A 23,229-nucleotide genomic window follows, 5' to 3' on the forward strand; every position below is an offset into this window, starting at 1 on the left:
TATAACCTTTTGACGTAAAAAAGTTCAGCAAATCTCGCGGTAGTATTTGCAGGTCGAGATATCAAAATGATTCGCCATACCGCGTTCGTTGAATCAGTTACAAGTAACAAAAGAAATCCACTTAAGCTACTCTCTTATCTGATTGAAAATCATATATTTTGTCTCACCTTCGGTGAAAGTAGCCAATATAACTCACGCGAATGCTACAAAGCACTCCAACGCGCCGACACAATATGTTGGCTGTATTTGCCTATTGTGGGCTTTATTACCTTGCTTAGTCTTATCAATAAGAACACTATTATATTGCCAAAAATATGTTGACTGATCACTGTGACCTAAAATACTGCAACACTGTGAAAGAGTACCTTATCCTTACGATTTTTGATGTACAAAATTGTAATGTTAAGTTTCATTAAGATTGCGTTGATTATGATAATCCATCAACGTACGCTAAGTCAATAAAAATATTTAACGAGTTTCTGGTACCACAATTTAAGGTACAAGAAAGATGTTTATAATTTTGTTCATTGGATGTCATGCCAAAAAAGGGTTAAGTTGCTGATTGTATGAATTAACATGAAACATGAGTACGTGTTCATATATGTAAATTAATGTTTGTCACCAATTACAGTGTCTTTGACCGTCTACGTACAAGTCTTTGAAACATTTCTTATTTAGATTGGTACCATGACAAAATATGTTCTGAACATTAAGGTTGGCATAGTTAACAATCGGGCACTTCCTCTCAATAGTAGCAATACTAATTATTATTAAAAAGATTTCTACGTAGAAAATATCCTTTTTCTTACATACCTTGCATGAAAACAATCTAAAACATTTTCTAAATAAATTGCGTCCATATAAAGTGAACATAATGAAAGCTATAAGAAAGCGATTACCGTAATACATTATGTTGCAATAATCTCTTAAATGTAATCCTATTAAGTGAATTAATGATAAGTGTAGTTTTTGTTACTTTCAGTAATTGAATTACAATTAAACTATTAATAAGTAAAATTATTTAAACCATCACATTTCCAGGTTTTCCATTTTCCCCGAACCAATGAAATCACTTCTTTAAACGTTCCTTAACATTGATGCGCTTCTCTTGCACAGTCGGTGATTGTCTGAGCAACGCAAAGCTGTCATCAGTGAATACAGGAGAGCCGCATCAGCAATGACCATTAACACAATCGGAAATGTGTCAGCTAAATGAAGCTGAAAAATAAATGCCATTTGCAGTACTGATGCAATCAAATCATGCCGCCATCATGTCAAATTGTGAACTGCTTAAGAGTGTTTTTCACTAATGTAAGATCACTTCACAGGTATTTCCAATTGTTTAGATGTCAAGGAATCAACCGCGTAAAAGGCGTATGATTTGCACAAGGTGGTCAGCACGACTATTACAGGAATGACCAAACAAATATAATGATTTTATCACTAGTAATTTGTATATATATTTCTTGAAAATATATGAGAGGAATATGAACATTTATTCTTGAAACAGTGTTTAAATAAAATCGCTGTCGTCTGCTCTAATCCTGCGCGGGAAATCGCGCATGGGACACTGTGATAATGTCGAATTCAGCAATATTGTTTTGGTTATAGCGATATTTCTCATTATCCAATGAAAACATTTGTAGGGCCTATCAGAAGTAAGGACCCACTATTATATGATCAAATCGTTCATCGCGAATAATTGAGACACATTTAGTTAAGTAGGTCTAGGTACAATTTGTATGTAATGCCAAAATGGTGAGCTTTATGAACATATTCAATACCTTCGCGTCAAATTGATTCAAATAAGTGTAAACATTACTATTGCTAGTTTAAGCCTGCGTATAGTTGAAAGAATGTTTCCTTGACTTTTACACGGTAGATTTACATCAGAAGTCAAAAAGACAAGTCTACCTTGATATAAGTTTACCTACGCGTCTTTCACTCTACTCAAAAAAGCAATCATGTGCATTGACAAAAAAGTTGTTTAAAAATAAGAAAGATATTCCACTCGTATGATATGATTCGATTGACCAATCATCGATGATGAAATTAAGTTTGGCTTGTGTGTTCAATTCAGTGGAATCACCTGTAGTGTTAAACACACGTGGGGAATTAAGATACCGTTGACCTAACACTAGACCCCAGGATATGTGGTAAGCTTGTATGCTTCTGCAGATCTACAATCGTACCGAATGAAGTATAAGCTTACCTTCCGATTCTCCCCCACAATGGCAAGTACTTTCTAGTGAACTACTGAGCGGTTACTTCGCATGTTTGTACTCATTAGAAAGTAATGTCCACAAAGGTTCCAAATGAATATAAGAAAATGTGAAATATCTCAAAATTTTGTAACATTTCTGAAAAATTTACACGTACTTGTGTCGTCTGCGAGAGAGCGGAGGGTTAAGTTGACACTATATACCTCTACTCAAGCTTATAACTTCATGATAACACCAAGTCAGATCCTTCTATGTAATACAAGTTCTAACTGTAATATTGTATATTTTTCGCTTGGCTTGGTTTAGACGTGTGTATGTCAGACTGGGTATGTTGATTTGGATTAAGAGTTCACCTACCTATTCCCTATTAATTCTCAAAAGTATTAAAGTCAATTTACACGTGCTAGGAAAACGACATAAGAAAATCTGTTATTTTTCTCTTAAGTTTCATTACCTGCATAATTATAATTGCAATTATACTTTGATTCTGGACAGTCTTCATGAACTTATTAAACTTCTCAGATCATATTGTCGTATTTTTCGAATGGGTTGCTTTTTTTACCAAATTTGTAACAATGTCTTTATCTAATGTTCCTTCTTTGATAAATGCACCTGTATGTACCTTAGTGACTTCTTCTTACTCTTAACAATACCACCGATGTACCAAACAAAAGATACACAGCCACAGCAGTTTGCAAAATGTGTATTAGAATGGTTAATTAGTCATACAATCTGTTACAATTGAATGTTTTGGATATATATTGAAAATACTGTCTCTTGTTTGAATCAACTTAATATTATTAGGATTTGAAGTTGTAATACATTCATTGCATTAATCTAATCTGATGTTACATTTTGATGTTGAAGTCTTGTCCACAATTACTGGAACATAATGGGTTACCAATCATTTTGATACAAGTTGAATTTAAGTAATACCGATTTCGAAACAAACTCCCAAATTACTTGGTATTAGATAGGGGATGTTCAGCACAGGTACGTGTAACCACTCCCTTTATTGTTAACTTAACTTTATTGAGACTCAAACACAATACATTTGTATGAACAAAACTACCCGTGTTGCTATTGACACATTCATTTCTGTTATTTTGATAAATCATTTTGATAGGTCTGAGATGCTTTGCTGAGATTGCAAAGTACTGGTGTTTTGGTATCACATTCCTAAGCAATAATTGTATCATTCATTACTAGAATGAGATTTGACATATCTTAAAGTACATCTGAACCTTTTGATTGTATCTGATTTGATAAATTAATCGTGTTAAATTTTCTGTCAGTAAAACAGTGCGTTTACTTATACCTGTAATTTTCTCACATAGTTGACTTAAATAAGCGGTGTTTACTGTTAACAATAATTGTAAAGTGTTTTGACTTATTTGCACAATGGTGTCATAAGTCATAATTATTGCAAAATATGTTTTATTGTTATTTTGGAAAGTGCACTTCAACTATTTGTAACCTTTACCCGAGTCAAGAAGAATTATATTGATAAGCAACAATAAGTGCAAGCTTGTACCTAGAAAAGTTTGTTCATATAAAGAGGGTGTGTTCTTCTTCTGGTAATGTACATCACCTTAAGCTTCAAATGGTAATCCCATTTTCAGTATTCCTTTCAAATACCTTTTTTTTCTGTCATCATTTTTCTCAATATGTCTATTCTAGACAAATCATAATATTTTAAGATGCTAGTATTTTGTTTTTAATTTCGATAAAATTGAATTGAATAGTATTATTATTTTGCACATTATTCTGTTGTTATTATTTCAATGGTAACAGGTGTTACTGATTTCCATCCTATTGTCTTATGTTGCTCCTGTTCCTTGTTCCTTAGAATCAATTAGAACATCTTACAGATTGTTCTCTTTGTCTAGTTTCAATTCTATTCCTTATCTATACATTTATAAATGAGGTTCCACAGATCTTTAGAATTTACTACAGATTTGGTTGAAAGAGCATTATGATGTAGAAAAGGCATGGATAAAGCAACTTTTGATTGTCCGTTGGGAGGTGTCTTTTAGCATTTCAAATACCTTAATATGTTTCTACCTTAACTTAGACGTAGTTTGTTAGTTTACTGCTTGATTTTGTTTGATAGATTTTTTCCTTCATAAATAGGTGCTGACAAAACAGCACAATACAACAATTGCAACAACAGCAGTAAAATACCACAAATAGACCAATGTTCTTGCATCTGTTATCTGTGTTATGGAACAGGTGCGCAAATCCAACTCAATGTTATACTTTTATGTGCCTCACCTCATGTATAATTATTAATACCTCTCTTACAAATACTTACCTCTGATACTCCAACTATATCTCTTTTAGACCAGCATCTAATCTGCTATACACTAACTAACACACAACAAACCCTCAAAACAGTTATAATAAGCACTCGATGTAAGCCCTAAGACGGACAATTTATGTAAGCTTACCTTTTTCGAGTTCCTCAATCTGCTGTGCTGTGAATGATGTTCTGTTTCTTTGCAGCTTTCGCTTCAATCTCAATCTGGCTTGTGCTTCATCACTGGAGTCATCTTCTAGCTTCTCTCCTTCACCTGGACGAATACATAAATATGCCATAATGATAAGAGAGTTTATCTAAGTCACTTGATTATGTAATAACTTGTGGGTATACAAATCTGCGGTGTTCTAATGTCTATACCAGTAGTACGAAGTTGTGTAAGTCACTATCAATAAATGTGCATCTTAAGTGGATAAGCAGCCACTGATGCCAAGGGTGCAATGAATCCAATAAGTGTGAAGATAAAGTGAGCCACAAAGTATCAGCAAGGTGCATCCGTAGTGGTGTAAGACCAGGGGTGCAGTGTGACTCCAAAACACTAATAGAAGTTTGACACTGGTACCAGATGTTTACGTGCTAGTATGTAACACGCGTTCGTTGTCTGTACTTTTAGTGTAAACATTTGGTGTAGCAACCATCGACAACAAACAACATCACAACAGGACCAGCAGCTGCCATATGACGATGCTTTAACACTGTTTTAGTCTATAATACCTACACTTCTGATAGGTAGTGGCTCCATGAAAATATAATAATGCATGCATAACTGTTTCTTATCGAAGTTTACGATCGGAACAACCTCAAATGAAGGCTGGTCTTGAATAGAATGCTAGCCCGAAGTAGAGCAATGGGGAAAACTTAGGCCATTGGTAGACGATTTCAATTGCTTGGCAGTGATTAGATTTTCCTATTCAATAGAAATCTACTACGCCCGTGCGACCTAAGGGTGATTATACTATGAGGTCACGGTAGCAGTGATATCGGGCAAAATAAAGCTTTAGATACAGATTGCACTGTCAAAGTTGACAAAGTGTGATTTATTTTTGATTAATGCCAAAGGCTATCAAAATAACTACTGAACCAATACTAGGCATGTTTGTACTCATTTGAATCCAATCTACGTTCTTATTTCAAATATGGACATATAAATGTGAAATTCTGATATTGTAAACATTTTATTTCATTTGACACCTGTCATGTGAATGTGCCATTCGCCTGGTCCGGGTTAATAATTGTGGAAAATAACAGATTCAATAGAAGGGTGGAAGCGGAACATTGCTTTGAAAAGGCGGTTTCATTGCAGAAATTGTTCAATACTTTGATTGGGTTATTCTTTGCAAACTTTTGAGTGAAAATTTGACATGACGCGTGATGGTCAAGAAGTTACTAAGTCTCCAATTGCCAGAAGTGTATACTTAGTGTAATGGGCACTGGATAATAGACCAAAGAGTCGCCTTCGTAAACTTTTTAACTTTGATTATAAGTCTTAATTCTTTCTTACGGCTGACCGAAGCATATATATACTACATGGCATATATATACAGTAATTTCATTTTAGGATTCTGTGTGCAAATTGTGTAATTGGAGTACAGATTATAAATTTGTGCCATGTTAACTTCGCATGAAATGGTATAAAAGAATAACTGTTATTGATATAAATTTATCTATTTATTTCGAATTATAATTGTCACTTGAATTGGCGAGTGCATATAATTTGATTTACAAACTGTAATTTGTACTAGCGATTGCCAAGTAGCATGATAATGAATTGGTTCCTTTTCTTGGAGTGATATTGAGCATTGGGCTGTTACAGTTGAAATCCATACACTCCATATGGACGACATGACCTTAATCTTCCACACAAGAAGTGTGAATTTCAAATGAGGTTATCTGAATGACTGACTCCATTTGAATCTACACCCCCTGTGTGTGAGATTAAGGTCATGTCTTCCATAGGGGGTGTATGGATTTCAACTGGAATAGCCCATTATTATAAATTATCATTAGGGGACAATGAAACTATAAAGAGATGATAATTTGAATCAACGTATTGATCAATCAGGTGCTAACAATTTGAGTGTTATGTTGTTTGGCGATCCATCAATCCGTGAAGTGTATTTCTGACTTATAAACCAAGGAAATATATGTATGACGATGTCAGAGAGGTAATCATCTGTAATTACAAGTGTAATATTAACTAGATTATCGCTTTTGGCGTGCTTATTATCATTAGAATCCTTAATGAAATCATTGTAATAAATCGTTTTTGCTGTTAACAACTATTATTTGCTACTTTTGCTCTTAGAAAACAATTTTGTTATATCAGTGCTATTTCTCCTTTATCAAAACTCTTGTTAAAACTACCTTATCTTCCTTCGCGACCTGACAATAAATACATCACCAACTGTAGAAGCATATCATTGACAGATCCTTCATTTTTTTAAGTAAGCTTATTTTGAAATTATTGCAGGACATCATTGTTAAGTCAATATACTTTTTTAAAGTGGAAACAATGGTGTTACTTTATTCATATTGCTTAAGATTACACTTCATATTTCTGATAATAATATACAAAATGCTGCTTCTCTTATTTTCCTCGGAAGACTTCTGTTCCTTGTCACATTTTCAGCTAATTACCAAAATGATGAATGAGCTGAAGTTCAAAACAGAACAATAGTTAAGCCTCACACCCTTCAAACAACACAACAATCGAACTGTACTTTACTGAGCCGGGTCACGCCGCGCGGCGCAGCGCATAAATACATCACCGAAGTTATGAGGCCCCGTCCAGGGCTCGCCAATACCGAGGTGATTGCCTTGGGCGTTTTGATTTCATCGAGGCGCGTAAGAATAAAGTTGAACAACAAAAAATTGCAGCCAGATTTGTGCGGATTTACAAAAACTTTTTTTTGTTGAAAACTCTAGAAGAAAAATCAAGAGGAACTTGGGTTATTTGTGGTTGCATTTTGGGCGACGACTCGGCGCCAGGAGGAAGCTGCGCATGCTTTCATGTAATGATATTAGAAGCCGGAGGGTTGGGTTTGCTACACGTGTTGCTGTATTGTGCTTAGCTTATGAAACATTTCCTTCGTAAAGTAAATAAAAAACTAGGGCTTTTCTTGGTAATATTTGGCTATATTATGGTCTTAAAATGATTTGAAATAACTGTAACAGTAAACAAAATTGAATGTCAAAGGTGGCTTGCGAACGAGATTCAGAGCAAAGCTTTGCCTAAACTTCTTTGTGTAGACAATGGTAGAAAGGAAAGGGGGACGGTTTTTTGTCTGTGTGCTGAAGTCAATTTAGACCAATATTTCTTTGCAAGTAAAAGCAGTCCATTAATACTAAAATTTGCACATTAAAATCCAATCAAACTATCAAAAGCACATAAAGTGAAATACGTGCTTGCTCAAATACAACTTCAACCTCATGTAGATTTATGTTATTGTAGTACAGTTGCCGATGTGATCAAAGTAACCCGAAGCCTTCTGCTAATCATCGCCGTAATAGCCCGGGTAGCCTTTGAATCATATTTGGTGTATTTATTAGCAAGAATTGCCTGCGCATGGTTGCCTAAATTCATTACTCTCCTACCAGCATGACCATGATGAGCAAACATTAGAAAGACAAAACCTAGACCCCTGACATAATACTTTCACCAAGCACAAATCGATTTCCAGAGGCATCCTTACCGCACTTATAGCGGATGTTTTCTCTTAAGCAAACAGACATGAAAATGGCGGTAGAGGAAAATTAAGAGAATAGAGCATCAATTTTCTAAGTCCTTTTCTATAGCCGATATGTTAGCTATAATAATGGGAACTAAAAGGTTTGTGTTGTGTGAAAGAAAAGAGGTAAATAATCGACACTGGACTAATGGAAATAATTTAGTTCATTTTATCAAACATGTAAACAAAGGGACGCAAAAAGGGTAAAAATGGGTATCTGCTGAAGATAGCATATGTATATTTTTTTCGAAGTGATTAAATTACAAACTTTCAAAATTTGCATTCACTTAAAGGCCTTGACACATGCTATGAATCAAAGATTTTTGTTTTGATTAAGGGATCCAAAATGAGCGTTTATTGCGTTTCGACAGTATTTTTTGTGGGACATGAGAGCACCTCAGACCTATCGAATTGCATTCTGAATACGAAGCATGTCTTTCTGATATCAAATAATTTTCATTTTTTTAAATCACAATATAATACAAATTTTATGACAAATTAAAAAATTTGATATTTTTCAAATTTTGATATATAACAGTCCTCGAAGTAAATTATATAAATCTAATGATATATTCTTAAAGTGTATGTAGCAGGGAGGAAAAGCCGACGGTCAATTGAAAATTTTGACCTTTCATATTGAAGATATGGATTTTTTCCCAAAAAGACCTAATTTTTTTTGTGTTTTGGGAAAAAAATCCATATCTTCAATACGAAAGGTCAACATTTTCAATTGATCGTCGGCTTTTCATCCCACCTACATACACTTTAAGTATAAATCATCAGATTTATAAAGTTTACTTCAAGTACTGTTAAATATCAAAAATATCAATTTTAATGATTTGCCATAAAATGTGTATTAAATTGCGAATTTCAAAAATCAAAATTATTTGATATCAGAATGACATTCTTCATATTCAGAATGCAATTCGATATGTCTGATGAGCTCTAATGTCCCAAAATAAATACTGTCCAAACGTTCATACCCCAGCCCTTAATGAAAGTAAAATGTATTTTAAATGTATAGGACTGAATTATATTACATGTTCGTGAACCATCTTCAGTAGACAACACAGGTCAATATAATATTACAGTTATACAATTATAGCTATCTCCCGAAGATAGCAACTAGCCAAATTGAGCAACTATCGTCATCTCCCAAAGATAGCAAATAGCAGTGGCGTAACTTTGGTTCAGGGTGCCCAGGGCGAAAGTAGATCGGTGCCCCTAACCAATGGTGTGCATGGTGCAAAGCCCCCCGGACAAAAAAAATGAAAGAGAAAAGTGCTCTTCCGACAAAAATTGAAAGAGAAAATCGGGAACGCAAAGGAAAAGAAAAGGGACAAGAAGCCCGTTTTCCACCAAAATGCATCCCGATCATGGGCCAAAATAGTGCAAAATACAAAAGATTTGCGCGCTGCTCGCGCGCACAATGTCCCTATTATACTTTGATCAGCTCGTAATAGGCGGGACTTGTTAGGCTTTTACCACTACGCCAAAAGTAGACCCACGTTAAGAGAGCCATTATTTGACCTGTCCGGCCTATATTTTGTGTGTTAAAGAAAGTAGACAAAGTATAGGACTTGCATTAGTAATTTGTGATGCTTCTGGAGAGGTGTGACAAAACAATTCTCAAAGTAAAATATTTTGATATTAATCCGCGATGTTATAAGGCCCGCCGATTAGGAGCTGATCAAAGTATAAGCCCTTTCCACCCTGGGCCCAAATAGCGTAAAATGCAAACATTTTGCTCGCTACGCCCGCACATTGTCTCAATAAAGCCTTTTTGGGAAGATCAATGACTTAAATGTACATACTCTCTCTAAGAAAACCGGTATATGTATAATTCCCTCTGAAAATACCGGGTCAAAATTATGCAAGCGCAAAATTGCTTTCGTTTTTGCCCTCAAATATTATCCCCCCGACCAAGAAAGCTTGCTATGCACTTGATTGAAAGCCATATATACATAACTTTTAAAAAAACAGTGTTTCCGATCAAATTAATTTCATCTTTCAATGAACTTCATGTTAACAAAAAATGTTTTCATCTTCTCCAATGGCTTTACTTTTCAAGATTTATCACTAGCTGCAGTGACGTAGCTAGAGGTTGTGGCGCCCGGGAGCAAGAGTACAAAATACCCCTTCTTCCTAAAACAATTGCGCGCGGGCGCGAAATGTCAGGCTTAAGTACCACTAATTTGGTATAATCAAGTTGAATTTCGGTCTTTCAAATGACAAGTTAAGGTGCACTGCGCGCGAAGCGCGCGAAAATTTTGTGTTGAGGGGGGCACCCAAATGAAGATTAATTCTCTCCATGGTAGGTAAAGGTGTCCACTTCGTTCCTATAACAAAGTATTATCGTGTTGAAATGCATGTGTATCCAGGCCTGGCCAGGGTGCCCCTTAGCCCGGGTGCCCGGGGGCGCGGCCCCCCAGAGCCCATAGGAGTTACGCCACTGGCAAATAGCTATCTTCCGAAGATAGCAACTGTAAGCATCTCCCGAAGATAGCAACTATAGCTATCTTCCGAAGATAGCAACTGTAAGCATCTCCCGACGATAGCAACTATAGCTATCTCCCGAAGATAGCAAACGTAGCTCTATCTTCCGAAGATAGCAACTATAGCTATCTCCCGAAGATAGCAAATGTAGCTCTATCTTCCGAAGATAGCAACTATAGCTATCTCCCGAAGATAGTAAATGTAGCTATTTTTATACTCAGTCCGCGTAAAATAGCTCTTTTTGGTGTGTTTAAAGTGTATGGGTATTTGATCTGAAACCCAATCCACTTTGACTTTTCCAACATCAAATACTCATGCTATAAAACACCATGTTTCCTTGCATTACAATCTCAACTGCAAACAAACGGATAGTGTTACAGTATTCTTTCAAAAAATGCAAATATTGGACTGGAGTTGAGTTACCCGATCCGTGTCTTTGTCTCAAGTTTCTCCCTATCGACAGAAAATAAAAAAATGACTTTATTTGGCACAAGATCGTAACAACGCTTGATTATATATTGAACAACAACGATTATTGATATAATATCGTTTGAATGCTGATTAAGACTATATACGGGGTCTTGATTAGGTAAAATGAGGTTTAATGACTGCACTTAAATGTTTTGCGGCTGATATGATACCATGTTTACATGCAAAACTCAGCTGCTTTTATACAAATTTACTTCACATTACCTAAACTATTTGGTGAGGATATCTAAAACTAATTGACCTTTCTTTTAATAGGCATATCATCTTGTTAAAATATGGTAGGAAATGTTAATAATTTTGAAATTTGTTTAAAATTTGGTGTGGGTTTGAACGAGTGGTGTGGGTTAAAGGGGGCCTAGGGGCGACAAAGAGGGGAGGGATACCTGGCGCTGTCTCGCCAATAGAAAGAATGAGCTTCCGTTTTGGTGCTAGTGTCAAAGTCTCTATAACAGACATGTAATTAATCATTGGGATTGATTTGGTTTAAATCGTTTAAGAGTCGTAATGACTATAGAATTTGATAGCAATTTAGACTTGACCATTTGGTTGTTGAGTTGTTTTTAATGATACTCATTGGCAGGAGAAGAAAGGATGGTGACTTACGATTAGATGGATCGGTGAAGGGGGGAAATGGACTCCCGCGAGAACGGTCATGACCTTATGTGTAATTGTAACTTTAATTAGCCAGCTCCGTAAGGTTTTCTTTTATTATTTTTATTTATATTTGATTGCATGGTGCTGGTGATAGATATATCCAAGTTGGTTAAAATCAGCCTTCATTTCAGCATCACTTACTTTGGCAAGGGTTTCTTATCGAAAAGTTAGTTGACTTCTGCAAGTTTTATCGTTGTACTTTTTTTTTGTCAAAACCTGACAGATGTTATATCGAGTATTAATTAATTTCTAGAAGATATTATCAGTCCTTTGATTTCTCGAATTTTTTCCACTTTTATCTTTGGTATTTTTTTTTGATAGTTTTACTGCATGTACTATTCTATAAGTTAAAACCTACAGTATTCACTAAAGTACATTTGCACCTAGTTCAAGTTACTTTTTAATGAAAGTAAAGCATGGTTCTAGATTCCTTTATTCATTTCAAACCTGTATTCATAACTGATTAATTACGTGAGAAACTTTTCTAGTCAAGAAGAAGAAAAGCGTCGCGGATTAAATACCATGATCGCTGGTTCAACTAATAATTAACTTTTTTTCTCTACCAAAGTGCAGTACTCAGATGTAAATTATAGGTTTGTTTCCTAAATTGTATACATTCTTTTTACTTTCATATGCGTGTTATGTTTTAATTGTTATATAAAGATGGAGAAAAGGTGTACAATACAAATTAAATATTGTAATATTCTTTCTTTTTTTAACATTCTGCAAATACTTTAGAGCAAGATTTTGATTGAAGAAAGTAAATTGTTCGAAGAAGTTCTTAAAATGTGCACTCATTTTCTTGATAAAGTTTTGAATCAAGGCTAGCATAAGCTATGGTAAAAAGAAGCATACTACCGTACAGGTTAGTCAAGGATACGACTTTTTGCATAGAATAAAGGAGCTAAGCGGCTGTTTTAACTTTTTATAGGCTAGACTAGCACACGAACATGATTGATCGTTGGTAGCAAGAAACTTGAATTTAGCATCACAAAGACACAAAGCCAGGCTTGGTTCCCTTTGCCGCTGCTCTTTTAGGCGACAACCGGGCATATGAACAGTGCTAAAGTACTGCTAACCTTTTAACTATATATAGAAAACAAAGATATTTTGAAAGGTGGGAGAGCTTTAGGTTGGTAAAACCTGCCAAATTGTACTGTAATGTTTAATTGGAAAATATAACCATGCAGTTCATCTAAAATCTACAAATTTGAATAACTTTTGGGAATATTTTATAATTGTTTCTTTTCAAACTTTCATGTGAAGTTTCATCATTTAAGTTGTATCATAATATATATTTGAATTATGCAAGTGAAGTGACTAACTGCTCTATTTTATATTTTATAGCAAAAAGTTGTGTATAAATACATTTTAATATGCATTTTAATGTGGTTTATAAAGTTATGAGACTCGACGGTAACTGTGATAGGGCATTTTTGCCTCATTTAAAAAGATACTAGAATAAGAAACAGAGTCGTGTTTTGCAAAATGTTCAAAGTGCGTTAATATTTCACAACATTCATTTATCCAGAGTCAGATATTCTTGTTTTGAATCAACTGTTCTGTAATAAGTGTGCTATAACATCGTTCAACAAGTGCAAAATTATTAACAAAGGCAGTGGTGTGGTATACTTTAGTGCCGGGAAAACTACGGGTGATTTTAAAGCGGTGTCGTGCACTGCTAACTCGTATAAACAAGCCAAATATACAAGAAATCACAAGTGCCAAAAACATACATGCAGCAGCTTTTGTCCTTACTTTGATCATCGAGATGGAGTGAGTTTGCTTTGGATGAGCCTAGCTGCAATACTGACCACGACCAATTATAGCTCCCATCTGAAACTTTATAGCACAAAATTTGGATAGCATTTTAGAAAAATTCACTTGTTATGATTTTGCGTAATCTCGTGTTTTTAGCTTTATCTGAAACCACACACGACATAGTTATTGATGACTTTTGGCATCGATAATTCCTAGAATACGGTACCAGCAATAACAAGCCATTCAAAATACAAGTCGTATTGAACAGTGCCTTCGAAGACGCGAATGTACTTGTTGCCTAAAGTACAAGTCACCCAAAGTAAAGTGAACCAAATTATTTCGCGACAATTAAAGTTGATTAAAGAAAATCCCAAAGCCAACCAATGCAGGTATTTACTAAACACCACCCGGAATGTATAAGATTTATATGTCTAACAAAAGAATAAACAAATTATTGTTTGGAATAAAAAGGTAAAAACACCACCGGTAACTATGGTAACGGTTTCACAATGACACTGAAAGTTGAACTGTCATTGCTCTATACGTGTTTTCCCTTTTCGCGTTTTGTTTGGCTAATTGTAAGAATAAAACCGAACCAGATCGTCCAACTATCAATAATATACTAAATCAATTCGATAAACGGGTTGTCACTTTGCGATGACAAATGAGTCGCACAACTACAACACAATATCATTTATTGTTAAGTTTACAGTTAAACTCTTTCAAGAATTAAACACAATAAGAACAAACCGATACCTTTTATGATTTGTAAATTGCTGGAATTATTATACATTATGAAGCGTGAAATTGGTACACACATGGATAACAAAACCTGGTTGCTCGGTGCAACATTTTATGAACAAAAATTTCATTACTGCATTCTGCATTGTTTTCAACCCTGTGTCTTTTTGGTAGTATCGTAACAAGTTTGGATTGTGTTGGTGTGAAACACGACAAGAGTTGGTCGCTATAGGGTAGTCGCCGGATATTTCTCATTTGCCGCGCACAATGCCAACTTTTTAATGAGAACCGTTGTTTTTGTTGTGTGTTGTTTTGTTGTTTTTCAGAACATGCTTTTCTGTGGCTTGGCAGATTTAACAATACCCAACCGGGAAGTATGGTCTAAATGGACAAAGAATCATAATGTATATTGGAAGCATGGTGGACGAAACAGTAGCCCCTAGGGTCACTGTTAGGACGCCCGCCCATTTGGGAGGAGTGGAGGAAAATACTGGGTGAAAAAGCACATTGTGGCTTCTGGGCTTTGACTACGTTTACAAAATGATCAAGGCAAGCATAAGTAATCGGTAGAGGGCGTGAAGGGTATCATGGTTCGGACATGTTTCGGCATCTTTTTTGACGAATTATTGATTAATTCTTTTTTTAATGCAACTATTTAAATAGTTTAGTTTTTGTAATATATTTGTAATCTTTTTGCGCATATCTTTAACATCTCATTGATGATAATGAAGTTAAAACAAAAATTAATAAGAATAAGTCATTCGCGAAGTCTGCGCTATCTTCAGTAGACAGCAATAATCAAACCAACTAAATGTACCCATTGCCGAAATAGATCGACACAGAAGATCTTCGAAAGTCGTTAGAAAGAAGAAATTTTCCCTCTTCAAATTATATGTTGCAATTATGTTGCCTTTGTCCGCGGTTTTGTGCCAATGTAGTGCACAAAAAGTCACAAAATCGACATATATCCCCAAATTCTTAAGTGCATGGTAACTGAATGCTGTATGTTTTTACTTATCAGTTATATACATTGCTCATGCAGATGTAGTCATAAAAATGAGAAGTCATGGAAATTTAACTTCGACTTTAGAAGGCAGAAGGTTAACACAGGATTTTATCATCGCATAGTAGGCTAACAAGAAAACGGTCAGGAAGAAATTCGGTCCAATTCATCGCAAATCACAGAAATCTGCTGAGACAAATTGATGGAGCGAGTAAATGCTTGACACTTTAAGCGATGTGTTATGTGTTATAAAGGCGAGATATGTACTAATGGGGTAGTGTCTATATGGTATTATGTTGTCGCTATTATCAGGGAATATCGTGACTTTTACTCAATTTGATATTTTCATGTGTAGGCCTACTTCAATTATCTTCAGCAAAAAGATTCACTTTTCTGAGAAAATATTTGTATCAATCCCAAACTGATTTAACTTGAGCCCCATTTTACTTGCCCTACGTATATACTTCGTGGTGGCGAGCTAACCCATACTTGCACAGAAGCATATCCTCGCCAATTGTCAGTACCGGTCTTTTCGGAGGTAACTTCGCCGAATTTCATCGTAATTGTATTCGCCAAATTTCGTCATAATTGTATTTTGTTTCATCTAATACATGTCTTTTTGGCGGTCCGAGATTTACTGCCTCAAGCCGCGGAGTATTCAGTATATAAAATAAATGATTGAAATGATCTTATTATAAATGTTATGTTGAAATGATGAGGGAAGAAGACGCATGCGTAAACCCGTATGCGCCATCAGTCCAGCTAGAGTACGCCTTTTATGGGACCCTAATGTTTTAATAATCAAAGGATGGCGCTCTGCAGGTACACAGAAGCCCAGTCAAATTTGCCAAAATTGTACCGTGCCTTACCGTATACCGTTGTATTCATCCTGAAAGAAGGTATAATTTGCATGCAGTACTTAGTGAAACTTTTAAGTAACTGGTAATTTTGGCATTTCTTGAACTCACTATGACAATATTATATAGTTTTCAGCTCGTTCTTTCTTACATCTATGTTGCCACAAAAAGTAAATACGGTATTATTTAAATGAATGTTATGCCTATAAGCTCCTATAAAACTAATTTTCAAAACCAACGCTATTGAAGGCAAAATCGCTCAACAATGAAGGGGAGGAAAATTGGTCCGGTATTGTTAATAGTATGCTGCCCTCTTGCGAAAGGAGTCACCAAAACTTCAAAGAGGTGATTGAACACAAGCCTGACGATTGGGACCTCAACTCAACATTTTTACGTGAGTTCCATACTTAATTCAAAATTAAAACCAACCTCGAATTTTATTACGACACACGTGTAATAATAATAATAATTTTGTTTTGACACGTGACAAATGGTCACTATTGATGTCATGTTCATTGTTCTCCCTGACTCAGGGCTAAATTAAAACAAAATGGTCAACGAAGACGCGTACACATAATTACTGCCAATGTTTAGATTCTGTCCATGAAATAACAAAGATGGACGTTTTGACCATTGGTATACTCGGCGCATCTAAAGCGACTCCATTTCTGTCCTTTATGTTACCAACAATACAACACTACTGTGATATGATAACGCAACAAGTTGAGTTTTAAGTGAAAAGACCAACCCTGTTTATTCTGTTGCATCTGTATGCCTTATATTGTTATTTCATTTTTATGCTTAGGTGAGCGATTTGAGTATGCCTCTCTGATCTTTGCTAAGATGAACTAATTTATTAGTAGAAATTACTATGTGTGGTCGTGACCTGCACTTAGTGAATTTAATGTTGACATGTGGGACTCGGAGCCTAAATGAATTTTGTGCAATTCCGAGCTGCGTTTGGTAACATGTTTTAGTGTAAAATTAAGAAAGCTCAAGGTCCATTTTATCTTCAAGACTTGTGTGTTTTTAAAGTGATCCAAGGGAGGAACGCTTTCTTGCTACTGTAAAACGTGTTTCTATATTTGGTATGTGTAGATTCAATTGTTTCTACTGCATGTTTGGGTTAGATTTTCTATATATCCTCGTTCACAAACATGAAATGTTTCTATTGTTTGGTTTAGATTTTCTATTCATCCTCCTTCACAAACATTATCACCTGTCAAAATATCCGTCAAAAGCATCAAATTAGTAGATATGCATGAAAAAGACCTATACACTATCTTTGAACGATGTCGTTGATACACAACTATTCAAATTCCACATTAAACTCTTACACATTATATGAGCACAAAAAAAGTTTCATATCAGCACTCGATCAAATATCTCACGAAAGCCTTCTTTAAAATAGACCTATAACAAACCCATTTAATAAACAGCCAAGTCGTCATAAGTGTTTACCGCGTACACCTGTTATTCGGAAGGTTCTGTTCAAAAAAACAGCTTTGAAAGAAGAAATAGTAGAAGAAGAAAGGAAAGCCTCTTTGAACTCATCTCTTTTCATCTCAAAGTGCGCGGGACAAATTCGGCAGCTGCTACCGGGACAAACTGCGGGAAGTTCTACGGCTTGAAACGGATATTTGGCAACTACGATATCCGCGACAGAAAATTATGCTCAAATATATATCTCCGACAAACACGGTGCAAACCTTCTGCTTACGAACGTCACATGTTGACGACAAGCCCATAATATTACTCAAAAAGCTAATATTTCAATATTTTTGGTTTTTATAACCATATTTGGAATGTATATGAAAAATGCATTCAAATGAGTACAAACATGCCTAGTATTGGAGTTGATGTTGCTGAGATAAGACACAAATCTTGGAGCAAAACATTTTATATAATCTGTGAACCGCTTGCAAAGAATTAACTTTGAGTGAAAACGTACGACATATTGACTTCCGTTGCATGGGTTATTATAAACGTCAAGGGGTTGTATGGAGATATTTTATATAAATGTCTTGTGAATTCTGAACATAAAAGCTTTAAACATGATGAGAAGGATGACATTTTGTAGTGAGTTATAATTAGCATATTTTTTCTTTGTATGATGGAAAATGTTAGGCAAAATATGGCATTTGTCATGCTTTCAATCGATAATATCTACGCGAATTTTTGAAAATCTCATATAGAACATAGGCATATGTTGCAATAATTAAATGCAACAGAAGGCAATGACTTCTATTTTAATGATAATTATTGTTCCTTTAATTTAAACAACTCAAGAATATATTCAATGCAGAAGACGGTACACTATAGAAAAGAGCATGCATTTTGTCACCAAACTTGTTTAGCAGATAGTAACTTATCTTAAAGCTATCTTCAACTACTACACCATACCTCATGCATACTTTCTTTGATCAACTTGCCCGTGTGGACCAGTTACTGCGGCTCACAAGTAGCCCGATACGTACACAGCGCTTACAGCAACCGCAGGTTTGTTGATATCTACGGTAGATAGCATTTAATTTACAAGCAAAACTTCATAGAGCTTACAACAACAGTCAGCTTTGTCGCTATCTACGGTAGATAGCATTTAATTTATAAAAACTTCACAGAGCTTACAGCAACCGTCAGCTTAAAGCTTACAGCAACCGTCAGCTTTGTTGCTATCTACTGTAGATAGCCTTTAATTTACAAGCAAAACTTCACAGAAGTTGCAGCAACCGTCAGTTTTGTAGCTATCCACGGTAGATAGCATTAAAGTTACAAGCAAAACTTCACACAGCTTACAGCAACCGTGAGCTTTGTTGCTATCTACGGTAGATAGCATTTAATTTATAAGCAAAACTTCACAGAGCCTACAGCAACCGTCAGCTTTGTTGCTATCTACGGTAGATAGCATTTAATTTACATGTAAGAGCTTGCAACAACTGTCAGCATTATTGCTTATCTACAGTAGATAGCATTTAATTTACAAGTAAGAGCTTACAGCAACTGTCAGCATTATTGCTTATCTACAGTAGATAGCATTTAATTCACAAGCAAAACTTCGCAGAGCTTGCAGCAACCATCCGTATTGTTGCTATCTACGGTAGATAGCAACTGTCAACATTGTTACAGTAGATAGCATTTAATTTACAAGAAAAACTTCTCATTACACCTGTCCTTTCCCAAATTGTTAACTTTTTAAACTTCCTTGGGGCTTTATCATTGGAAACTGTGTAAATGCACCCTGTATTCACCCAAACTAAACCAAAAAATATACCTTCTGTTGCTTGCAATCAGGCTCTGACATGTCAATCTAATGGTTGTCGTATATGGAGATATTAGTATGCATGAGTTCATCATGGACAATGCCTGTTTTCGGCACATCGGCTCCGAAAGGCGAAATAAAAACATCCAAGTTGAACTGATGGTGCCAGAGTGTCGGCCAGACCACCTCGTTACAGGTTCCTCACGACAGGCCTACAACTGACATGGGATTCAGTACTGCAGATTAATCGACAGACTCGATTAAAGAATTTAATGCTAAAATATTATTCAAAAAAACCTTAATGACCTATAAATAATTAAAACTTCTTCACAAAATATTGGATCTTACTACAAATTTGTAAGCCAATTTCTACAATAATAAGATCTAATTTGAATTCCTAAGATCATAAATTTAAATTTTTATTTTTTAATTTCAATATTTGCTTTCGTCTACATCCAGTGGACATAGGGTTAAGCCAATAGAGAGTTCCCCGCTATTTTCGGGGCAGGCAGTACACAAACTATCGCCTTTTGTCATGAATAATATATATATCGCTGCCTAATTTCCAAGATCTTCTTCCGCCTCGATGAATTTTTGCTAAATTTTTAAAAGTGGTAAGAGAAAGAGAAAGAGACGGAGAAAAAAGAGTGCGATCAGAACTTGCACGCTCACTTTTTTGAATAAACAAAATTGGGCTTGACAAAAGCATTTTTCTCTCCTTTTTCTTAGCCTTACTGTGTCTTTTTATCATGCGCATGACAGAAGCTGAGCTTTGGTACAGAAGTGCAAATTAGAGTTCAAGTGTTGGACTGTGTTGCGGTATGATTTAGACATGGCCGAAATGACGGACACAATGCCCTCCTGCCCCTGACCCATCGACGAACTTTAATAGGTCTGTCTGTTCTTGCGTAAGATGAACGAAATCAGGCGTACACATCCGAACTGTTGTTAGTTTAGTAGTAAAGGTATAGGCCTATCGGAAATAAATGCCAACAATAAATTTAGATCGTGAGTTGCGAAAGCTATAACCTTTTCAAGTTTGCGTGATTGAAATATGAATACATTTGTAAAGAACAAGAAACTATGAAAAATAAACGGTGTTATTTGATGTGTTTATTTTATATTTTTTCGCACACCCAGTTTGGAGCTACCTTCAGTCAGTTGACTTTATGAGAATAAAACTAATAACGGTCGCTTTTGACGACTAACTTGAGTAAATTATTATTATCACTGTTTAAGTCAAGCTTAAAAATAAAAATATTTGTGATAAAAAAATTATATTTTTTTTTGTTTAATCATGAGCATTAAGAAAATATAATCAATACATGCTACATTGTGTAATGTAAGCTATCTTAGGTAGATAGCAATTCTATTTAGTAACGTTTTGGACGGGTACGTCAATAAAAATGTCTGGCAGGCACGGTCACATATAATATATATACCATGTACGGAATAATACCAAATGTATGAAGTAAAGTAGTATAATTCGTATAAAAATCAGTGTGATTAAGGAGTTTACTAAGTAAATATAGTTAAAATGACTTTACTTTCGACCCAATGCTAAACAGGAATTCAATTTCTTTCAAATTTCATTGCAGCTACTCAATAATCTATTAGGAAAGCATTTTAAAAATCGTAAATTTGAGCTCTGTTTTGTTAGAAAATTTTAAATCCTCAGCACGCGAGCAAGGATTTGTGCTTAAGAGCAAGGAAGGGCACGGGTACTTTGCTGATAAGTAAGTCGCGATAAAAAGTGAAGTCACGAGAGAAGTGCGCATATTTTAAAACTACTAGTAAACATGGTAAATGGCATACTTTCTTTCCAGCCTAACATCGCTATTGCCATATTTATAGCGTGAAATACATAGCTTACATGACATACGACCATTTCGTATCGTAAGAAGCGTTATCAATAACCCCTTAGGCCAAGCTATGATTATTTAGGCTCACCGATCACGTATAATACCAATGTGGTGATACGGGTGTTTAATCCATAGACCCGGCTATGAGTTAACAAATTAGTATTATTCTACCAATGTCAGATCTCAATTGTGGTAAACCCCACCGTTTCCGGCCTATAGGCTCTGGTTTGTTTTTCCTACTGTGCTTTATATCTATATCAAAAATTTGACTTGTTGTCAAATATACGGAGTTTTGTCATGATTTGAATGAAATTTCGTTGTGAAATGGGCAAAAAGTGCATTTATAGGGCAAATGTTGAGTCGCAGCTTTCTGCATGTATAGCGTGTATTATTAGTTCCATTTTCAACCTGAGCCAAACTCATTTGAATTAATTTTAATTTTTAAAGTTAACATAAATATAATAGATAGCCATCTTTTGTTCAAGGCAAATAATCTACGTATAGACGATTCAGACATCAATTTTCAGTTACAATGCTGATTCAAACATCAATTCCCAATCGACGTTTAACATTAATTGGAATACTTACGTCACAATTTGGGTTAACGAATTAATATCCATAGAATGCCAAATTGTTAGTATTTATTCTCAATTCTACATGATAAATATATGTATTCCATACTCACAGTAAATTCTATCTGGAATCATTATGTATTTTTGTTATAGAGCCGTTAAATCAGTACCCTTAATGATCTTTGTTTCGGCCGTCCTGATCCATCCATGTTGGAGACAAAATAAAGCTATATAGCGGGCGCTACTGTGACATAAAGATTCTGCTTTATTCTAACAATTAAAATTATCAGTTGGTTCGGCCATGAAATACCTGTACTAAGTGTTTATTTGCGTTTATGCTCTACCATGTCTACCAAAGGTAGTTTTAGACCATGACTGTGTATGCTATCTACAGTAGATAGCATGTGTGTTTCTATGAGATAGTAACTTGTTATAAAGTAATATAAACTGTACCGTATACCGTGTTATAACATGCTTCTGTTATACCCTATAACGTATATGTTTGATGACAAAAGGTACAATTGAGCGCAAATAGATCAACCCATCATCCCGTCGTATTTTAATATATACGCCCGTTTCTTGGAGGGTTATAAAAGCTTTCAGGCTCTTTTTATCGATCACGTGACAACCCACCCCAGTAGGTACCCGATCAAAAGTGCATTAACGGATCGCTATGGATTTTTCTTCTTCGCAATCTCTTAACAGTGCAGAAATCAAAAAGCCTTTTAATTCACCAAAACACCTGCCCTGTGTATAGAAACCCAACATACGTATCTTGTAGAGGGTATGCTCACTTCTTTTTGGTAACTATTCGGTCAAATATATTGAGCTATAGTGGAAGCTAGTAGAAACTTGTCACTATGATGCTAACTATTTTTCTATTTTTGTTGAAATATTTGAATCAAAACAGAATGTCCATACACAATTATCATATTGGGTATTGAAATATATAACAAAACTCTGAAATAGTGCATAATATTGCGCTATGTTCTGTAATGGGTTTTTACGATTTTGATATCATGAATCTGCATGTGTGAGATATAAATAGAAGAAAAACGAAAAACAACAACTTGTGAAGATTTTACTATTAAAATCGATATCTCAAGTTCCAAGTTTCTTGAGCTAGACTGAAATACAGCAGCAATAGAAGAAATAGAGATCGTCTCAAAATAGTAAAAACTCGGTTGAATTGTGGAAAAATTACATGGCGGGTTAGGCACGTAAACAAAGTCAATATGCACGCCATACCCAATATAGTACACAAT

General features: G+C 35.2%; 1 protein-coding gene across 6 annotated transcripts in view; it reads right to left on the minus strand.

The window, feature by feature from the left end:
- LOC140167985 (paired box protein Pax-6-like) overlaps positions 1-23,229 on the minus strand; it is a 119,600-nt gene that overhangs the window by 11,897 nt on the left and 84,474 nt on the right. For 4 of the 6 annotated variants that reach the window (XM_072191294.1, XM_072191292.1, XM_072191289.1 and 1 more), the window contains 2 exons: positions 13,668-13,751; positions 4,673-4,795 (listed from right to left, as the gene is read on the minus strand). In XM_072191294.1, the coding sequence (XP_072047395.1) occupies positions 4,673-4,795; positions 13,668-13,751 (207 nt within the window). The remainder of the gene's footprint in view (positions 1-4,672; positions 4,796-13,667; positions 13,752-23,229) is intronic. The other 2 variants (XM_072191290.1, XM_072191293.1) reach the window with 1 other exon arrangement.

This window comes from Amphiura filiformis, chromosome 13, assembly GCF_039555335.1.
Source record: "Amphiura filiformis chromosome 13, Afil_fr2py, whole genome shotgun sequence".
Taxonomy (NCBI): domain Eukaryota; kingdom Metazoa; phylum Echinodermata; class Ophiuroidea; order Amphilepidida; family Amphiuridae; genus Amphiura; species Amphiura filiformis.